Genomic DNA, 7,835 nt, shown 5'->3' with positions numbered 1-7,835 from the left:
GAATTCTTCTCTCACAGGTAGGAACTACTTTATCTCTAACGGTCAAAAAATCAATTAATAAAATCTCTACCAAATAAGCACTAAGTATGATCTATCTTAAAATTAAGAAACAAAGTTTAAAATTTCAAAAATTAAATATTAATTAAATTTTATTTTGAAATAATTAATTAAAAATTTATTTTATTAATTAAATGTTAATGGTCACAATTTTATACAATTTAGTCACAAATTATTTCTCTATCACAAATTCAAAATTTTATAGGTCACAACTTTTTTCTCGATCACAAATAGAAAAATTTATAGGTTGCAAGTCGTTTCTCGGTCACAAATCAAAAAATTTATAGGTCACACATTATTTCGCAATCATAAAAAAAAAATTATAGGTCACAATTTATTAATTATTTACAAATCACAAATTTTATAAGTCACAACTTGTTTGACGGTCACAAATATATCAATTTAACTGTTCACGAGTTATTTCCCGATTACAATCATATTTTTTTAAGTAACATTATTTATTGACCACGAAATTAACTAATTTATTGGTCACAATCAATAAATTAATTGAGTACAAACACCTTTACCCCACCCATCCTGTCCTAACTCACGACCACTGCACCATCGTAACGACCACCACCACCACCACCATGACCACCAACATCACCACACACTATAGGAATCACAAAACCACCCTAACAACACCGCACCATCTGAACCCTACTGTCTTTGATGTTGGATTTAATCGAAGCAACCAAGGTTGTCAAAACATCGTAGCAACTAGGGTTGCCATGATGTCACAACAGCACCCAGAAGAACCGTAACGCCTACGCGACTTCGAATCAATCAAGCACTGTATAATTTCTCTTCATCATGCAAATTAACATGGCACGTTGTGACCTTCCAATAGATCCAACGGTAACAAAATGAAAGGGACAAAAAAGGTATTCATATAGCCCCAGTTTTAAAGAGAACTAGGGTAAAGGTTAGGCCAACATTCTGAACTAATAAAAAGGAACTTAAACCAGCAAACGGATGCTGCTAAATAAGTTAATCATGACATTACCAAAGTAAAATGGGAATAAAAATATACATACAAGGTGATATTTATCTATAGTAGCATCGTTCGATCCTGATCATATTCCAGACTTCTATTAATTATAGAATATAAAACAAGAAGTAAATGTATGAATAACCAAAGTTTAGTTCATGTAATTTGGTATTTATTCCCTCAGATCCTACACCATCATCCACAGGTTTTTGGGCCCCACAGGATCTTTATACTGATTCGAAGAGTTTTCTCAATCTCCGATGCACACCTTGTAAAAGATCAACGATGCCGTGAGTTTGCAGCAGTGCCCAGAAGAATTGCGACGCTACCACGAGAAAAAGGAAAGAGAGAATTGGGATGATGACGTTGCCACGACTTCGCTACTTACCCGACAATGACAACAACGGGTGGGAACAGGGATTTCGAAAGCTCGAAGTTGCGTGTGTGAGTGAGAGAGAGAGATGGTTATGGAGAGATTAGAGTCTCAACGAGCCAAAATTTTCAGGGCTCGAGCTTTTTGGGGCCCGAGCCGAGGTGAGTACAAGCTCTGCCAAAAAATTAAGGTTTGATCGAGCCTTGTCCTACCGGCTGGGGCTTTTTTAGGACCGAGCCACGGGCAGCCCGAGCCGAGTAGCCTGATTGTCATCCATATGAGAGATATAAAAAGAGAAAGGAGGGGGAGAAAAGTAATTAGGATTTGGTACGAAATTTGGTGATATTATTAATATTAAAGTTTTGAATTAATATCTAATTTTTGTCTAAATAAACTTCATATATGACTTTTGAAATTGAATCTTAAAAAATTTGGTTGAGTGTAATTTTCACTTATTTCAAAATTTAAGGCTTCTTGTTGTTCTTCGCAATGGGCTTTATGAAAATTAGGTGTTGATTGGGCTTTGACTAAACTTTTTCCCCCCTCTATATGGTGCTTCATGTGTAGTGGCAGAATTTTATTATTATTATTTATTTGTTTGGGTAAACATGAGAATGTAGAGGTAAGAGAGACGGAGAAAAAAAAAACATATGATTTTCGTTTTTGATTGAGGAGAGAGACATGGGAGTGCAAACCATTGAATAGTTTTGGGTTCTCTGATAAGGATATTCTTTAATTTTTGGTATACGTTGTTTCGTGAAATTTCTCCCAACTGTAACATCTTGATCTGCGATATATTGTCAAACTTTTTGGTTGGTTCATCGGCCGTTAAAGTTTTTGTTGGAACACGAATTATGTGTTCCACTGAGTTCTCCTAACTAATAGAGGTCACTCTGCATGGTCGACACACTTAGTGAAATTCGAGTGACTTCGAAATGTTCTTGAAGTGATTGGGGTAATTCTTCACTTTTTCTGCACTATTTGTTATTCTTAAATCTCTCATCGTCACTATTTTTTGCAGATGATTGCTATGATTTAAGTCTCTTCTTCATGGGAACGTGTACTATCATTACAGCCAATTCATGATTACAAATGTAACTCTTTTATGAAAATAGAGAACAAAAACATTTGCTAGTGGACCTTGCCTGCCTCTGTTTAACGTACAAATCCTAAGGACTAAGAAATTTCTGAATCACTTCAATTATTTCTTGTGATATTTCACTGTCAGCGTCTTTTTTTTACTAAATATAATTCAGATAATTCCTAAAAATGAGGCTAAACCTTTACGTGCATCTTGTAAATATTAATTGAACCAGAAAAAAAGCAAAAACTCGATGCGAAAGAAATGTATGTTTGAGAATCAAGATTACCTACGAGAGCAGTGACTTTATATTATTGCATTTTCTATCAGAATTGCATGGTGCTTAAATACAAGATGGACAGAACTATAGAGACCATGAGCATTGGTCTTTCTGCAGCTCCCAAATTGCTCTACCGCAAAAAATGAGCAAAACCCTCCTCTCTCAGGCTTCTTTTTCACCCATCCATGGATTGGCATAACCTCATCACAGCATATCCATGTTGAGTCACATCTGTATGTACAGTTAGTTGCGATTTAATAATAATAGTCATTTTCCTTGTGGTTCACGGCATCCTTACAGAGCATCGATCGCACTTCTAGGATAGATCGCGGTGGTTCCAGGTCCTTCTCCTGAAGTGCGTTGCCAAGCAACTGTTGCATTTGTGAGACAAATGCATCATCCAAGACCTGAAAAAGGAGTAAATACCGACATGGAAAATATCGATAACTTGACAAATTTATAAAAGAGGAAGAGAAAAATCTCCCATTAAATGAGAGCTTTGGGAAATTTCTGGAAATTGTCCGTGTAACTTACAGTTACTGCCACTCGTGATGCTTTATACCAGGATCTGTTTTCCTTCCTATCCTCCAGAAACCTTAACACGTCCTGAATTAAGGCAGGAGTTCATATAAAATGTTTTATCAATGAAAAATAATTGTGAATACTCTTGAATAGCTGTATACCTGACCCATGCGATCCCAGAAACCTCGGCACATTATTACAAACACTTGAGTTTCAAGTATAGTGTGTAGTTGATTAATAGTATCGGCCAGCAAATCCTTCAAAGGCTGCATCCTGTGCTGTAAATTGGACTCTATTACATTTTCCTTTGCATCTTGGATTATCTTCTTCAAGTTTGTAGCACGTTGCAGTCTTGTCTACATACAGAGAAAAAGGTAGAAAACAATGAAGCCTTAGCACCACCAAAAGTATGAGAACTTGTAGTTATTTGAATCAATTAAATGAATATAGCTACAGTTCATTCTAATATCATTTTGTCACATTTTGCAATACTTATAAAACTACTTAAATGAAGTGCAACAATACACTTATTCCCGCATAGATTACCTACATTTTCCACAAGTTTATCCATGACTGCTTGCAAATAAGCTCTGAATTTGGTTCTAATCATCACTGTTACTTCACTGAGAGACTCTCCCGGGACCACATTCCCACTTTCAGGGATGCAAGATCCCCACAACTTCAATTGTTCTTCTATAGGGGGCAGCAGAACATCAAGCATCCTTTTCATGGAGTTCAAGAGGATTCCCAACTGAAAAATAAATAAATCCGATAATTGTTTGCTCGGGGAAATGAGAGTAAACCACTATATTGCAAAAAGACAAACTCATAGTACCTCATTGGGGGTGACATAAGGAGTCGAATTACCCTTCGTAAATTTCTGGACGTATTTCAGACCTAATTTCATGGGCATTGTGCTTTCTTTTAGTGGAGATAAAACTTCAGCAAACTGCTTCTCCAAGCTTTCAACTACCGCCTTCTCAACATCTGCTATGGCCTTTCGAAAGATAAACATTGAAATGCATATAAGGACGAAAAGCGAATGCACAAGAACTGTAATGCAGAGAAGTTAATCCTCACACATGAAAGTATTGCTAGAACAAAGATCAGATGACCGTAGAAGTGCCTTTCGAAAGATAAACAATGAAATGCATATAAGAAGTTCGAACGAGAGAGAATGCACAAGAACTGTAATGCAGAGAAGTTAATCCGCACACTTGAAAGTATTGCTAGAACAAAGATCAGATGATCGTAAAAGTGCAGTTAACCGTAACAGCATTTCTGAGAATTGAAAGAATTTAGCAAGGGCGATAAGTAACTTTACATATATCTACCTTAAATTTTAGGAATAAGAACAAAATCAAAATTCATGTTATTCATGCTGCTTAGTCAAGCCAAAAATACTTCCATCACTAAAATACATTAGGCAAAGTACATTATTCTTTGCACTAGAAAAAAGAGAGAGAAATGAAAGAAAAATGAAGAATGGTAAAAACCGCACTTACACTTTCCAATGCGAAAGTATATTCTGGCCACCGGCTGATAATGACATCATATTCCTTGAGTGTCTGCTTCAGCCGATCATAGATGTCATCAATGAAAGGAGTTGTGGAGTGTGGGGTGTGGAAGCTGGACCACTTTGCCTGGCGTTACATCAAGTCTAGTGAAAATTAAAAGCAACGGAGTCTAAAACTTATTTCAATATTGATTCCTTAATGTGTAGTTCCCTCTTATTTATAGAAGAAACAAAAGTGACCCTACGCATAAAAATATAGCTACAAGTTTCACTCATTTCAATAGTAGGTGTACCAATATCCTCTTATTCCACAGAAAAAAGAAATTGAGAGTATGTATAAAATTTAGCCATTATGTAAAGCAACTCCAAGTAAAAAAATGAGCTGTAGGTACACAGAATCCAAGGGTATGTTACATATACTATTTAGCTTATAGAGTTCTAGGCATTTAAACCATGGATAGATTCTCTCCACAAACTTGGAGAAAGAAATGTAGGAATAAAATGCAGAGATTCTACAACTGTGATTTATAACAATTAAAGTCATGAATTAGTGGTTATATTGGATCGGTGAGAATTGGTTTTATTTGATCCCTGTATAAAAATTTATATTACATAACAGAGAATGGCCCTTTATCTATCTATTAATGTACTATTTCTTAGAGCAGAATGTTAATTCAAATATCTATCCACTCTGTTTGCATGAGCATAGGGCACATGAAAGAGGAAAACGGTGTCGATGAGGGAAGATGATGTCCAGAATAAAATTTACTTTATCTTACAAAAGAAAAAAGCATGACATTAATTTTTGCAGTGAAGCAATAACATATGTGCAAGTTGGTCATCTATGAGGGGGGGAAAAGGGACATGCCAACATTCAACCATAATGGCATTTCTGTTACGTTACAGGTTGATTAAATTGAAGTAACCAGGGTATAGTTCATCAGCCCATCAATATATATAACTCGTCTATGATTAGTGAAATATACACTGCTCAACTACTCTCTGGTACCTACCTTATCAAGCTTGCACGATTCAAGCATTGAAAGACGCTTCTCCTGGATCCAGACAATTATATATAAGTGAAACAACTCCTTTGCATCAACTCCACCTTTGACCGGACTGCAAAAATCCGTCATGTAAGTAAAATATAAACAAGGGTGAGTACAAGAAGTAAATAAAACAACCAATTTCACACCTGATATTCCACAAAGCAAGATCCCTTTGAAAATCAGCAGTAGCTATAACAAGTTCCACAACAGGACGTGATGGTCCAGCTGGAGGGCATGAAACAAGAAATGACCGCAATCTATTATGGAGCTCCGTACTATATATGGAAGAAGATAGGTTGGGAAGGTCTATGAAACTACACAAAAGCCACAGAACACAAATCATTATTAAGAATTGATAGTTAATGATTAAAAGACAAGATTTGGAACATTGTTGCATAATGAATGCAGAATAAGAATTGACGAACACAAATAATACTCTATGACTAAAACTCCTTGTAAAAATCAAAAGCCTACTGATATATCTAAGATTTGCCTTTTTTCTTTCATTTATCTGCGTATCCGCTGATCTACAGAGACACGCCAAAGCATATAGTCATATCCAATCCACAAACTCAGCATTTGGTGTAACAAAACTGGCTGTTAGTTAGAGCAAAATAAAATTACAGCGTGTTTTCCTGCTGCTGTCAGTAAACATAAGCAATGTAGAAATATGTGCAGGTTAAATCCAAACCCTCTATGAGTTGAGATTAACATGTATATGAAGACAGTGGAATTGCAAGGGAAAGGAAAAAATGATTTGTTTTGCAAAGACCCATTGTCAATAACTTTTGGTCCCTAATTCTGATTGTCTATAAATAGCGCATGATCACAAACATGTTTACCAAAGGAAACAAATTACCTAGGGAGAATATGTCGTTCATGGATTTCAATGTCAGTCAAGATCTCATTTTTAATGTTTATACAAAGCAATTTCATTTTCTTGTAAGCAGTGGAAAGAACCACCGGATCCATCAATATGTTATCGTTATTGCTGGAGACCAAATCATCTGTTTCTGCCAAATGCATCCTGGACCTCTTCTTTGCAGCATTCTGCATAAAAGTTAGCCCATTAAACAGTAGAAAGAAGTCTAAAAGGGGCTTAAAGTTGAGCTAAAGAAGCTTGCTCACTTGAAAATATCTGCATAATTTCAATTGCGCCTCAGAAGAAAGTATGTCATTCAGAAGCTTGTAAAGTTTCAAAGCAGGTGTAAGAGCAGGAGCCGGCAGTCCTATAGCAGGTCTGAACACGTCGACAATACCAGATGATGATGACTCATCCAGTGACTTGTAATTCTCAAAAACCAAACTAAATATCTGCTCAATTTGATCAGAAACTTCTCCCAAAATACGAACCTGGTCAGTGATGCATAAAATTGTAACAGTTTTAAACATAATAACAAAGCCTGAAAGTGCAATCACCAGAAACTAGGTATATAGGGTGATGACAACTGATAAGTGCCAACTAAAAAAAAAAAAAAAGTAGAACAAGAACAAGAAGATGTGTGATTAGGGTATCCTATAGAAGACTAGACAAAAACAAAAAGATTAGACCATTATGCTCTGGTTATTTTTAAAATATATTATATCCAGCAACAAATTACAGTTCAGGTTCAGTACCTTGTGCCGTGCTTGGAGAGGGTGAAATTCGTAAAACATGCATCACCTTACGTAGGTAAAATAACTAAAACCTCACCGAGAGATCAGATTAACTTAAACTTTCTGGCTGATAATTATTTTCTTAATTTTCATAAGGATAATACATATCTAAAAGAGACACCGGACAGATATTTCATAGATGCTAAGAGAGACAGAGAAAAACTTTTTTCATAAATTGGAAAACCTGTATAATTCGTCTATTGTGATATAGTCCATATCTGGTAGGGAGGTAGGTATACATCATTCCATAAGAAAGGTACTATATTCTAACTTCATTTGTTTATTAATACTGATGAGCTTTTTTTTTTTC

General features: G+C 35.7%; 1 protein-coding gene across 1 annotated transcript in view; it reads right to left on the bottom strand.

Annotated features, from left to right (window-relative positions):
- Positions 1–2,728: 2,728 nt before the first annotated feature.
- LOC111383866 overlaps positions 2,729–7,835 on the bottom strand; it is a 13,227-nt gene continuing 8,120 nt past the window's right edge. The window contains exons 14-23 of the mRNA XM_023008050.1: positions 6,998–7,222; positions 6,729–6,919; positions 6,016–6,183; positions 5,834–5,939; positions 4,810–4,947; positions 4,140–4,301; positions 3,855–4,055; positions 3,466–3,660; positions 3,317–3,388; positions 2,729–3,189 (exon numbers count right to left, since the gene is read on the bottom strand). Coding sequence (XP_022863818.1) covers positions 3,037–3,189; positions 3,317–3,388; positions 3,466–3,660; positions 3,855–4,055; positions 4,140–4,301; positions 4,810–4,947; positions 5,834–5,939; positions 6,016–6,183; positions 6,729–6,919; positions 6,998–7,222 — 1,611 coding nt within the window. The 3' untranslated portion in view covers positions 2,729–3,036. The remainder of the gene's footprint in view (positions 3,190–3,316; positions 3,389–3,465; positions 3,661–3,854; positions 4,056–4,139; positions 4,302–4,809; positions 4,948–5,833; positions 5,940–6,015; positions 6,184–6,728; positions 6,920–6,997; positions 7,223–7,835) is intronic.

Source organism: Olea europaea, unplaced genomic scaffold (genome assembly GCF_002742605.1).
Source record: "Olea europaea var. sylvestris unplaced genomic scaffold, O_europaea_v1 scaffold2779, whole genome shotgun sequence".
Lineage (NCBI taxonomy): Eukaryota > Viridiplantae > Streptophyta > Magnoliopsida > Lamiales > Oleaceae > Olea > Olea europaea.
Note: the sequence above shows the minus strand (reverse complement) of the source record. Positions and strands in the feature narration are given on the sequence as shown.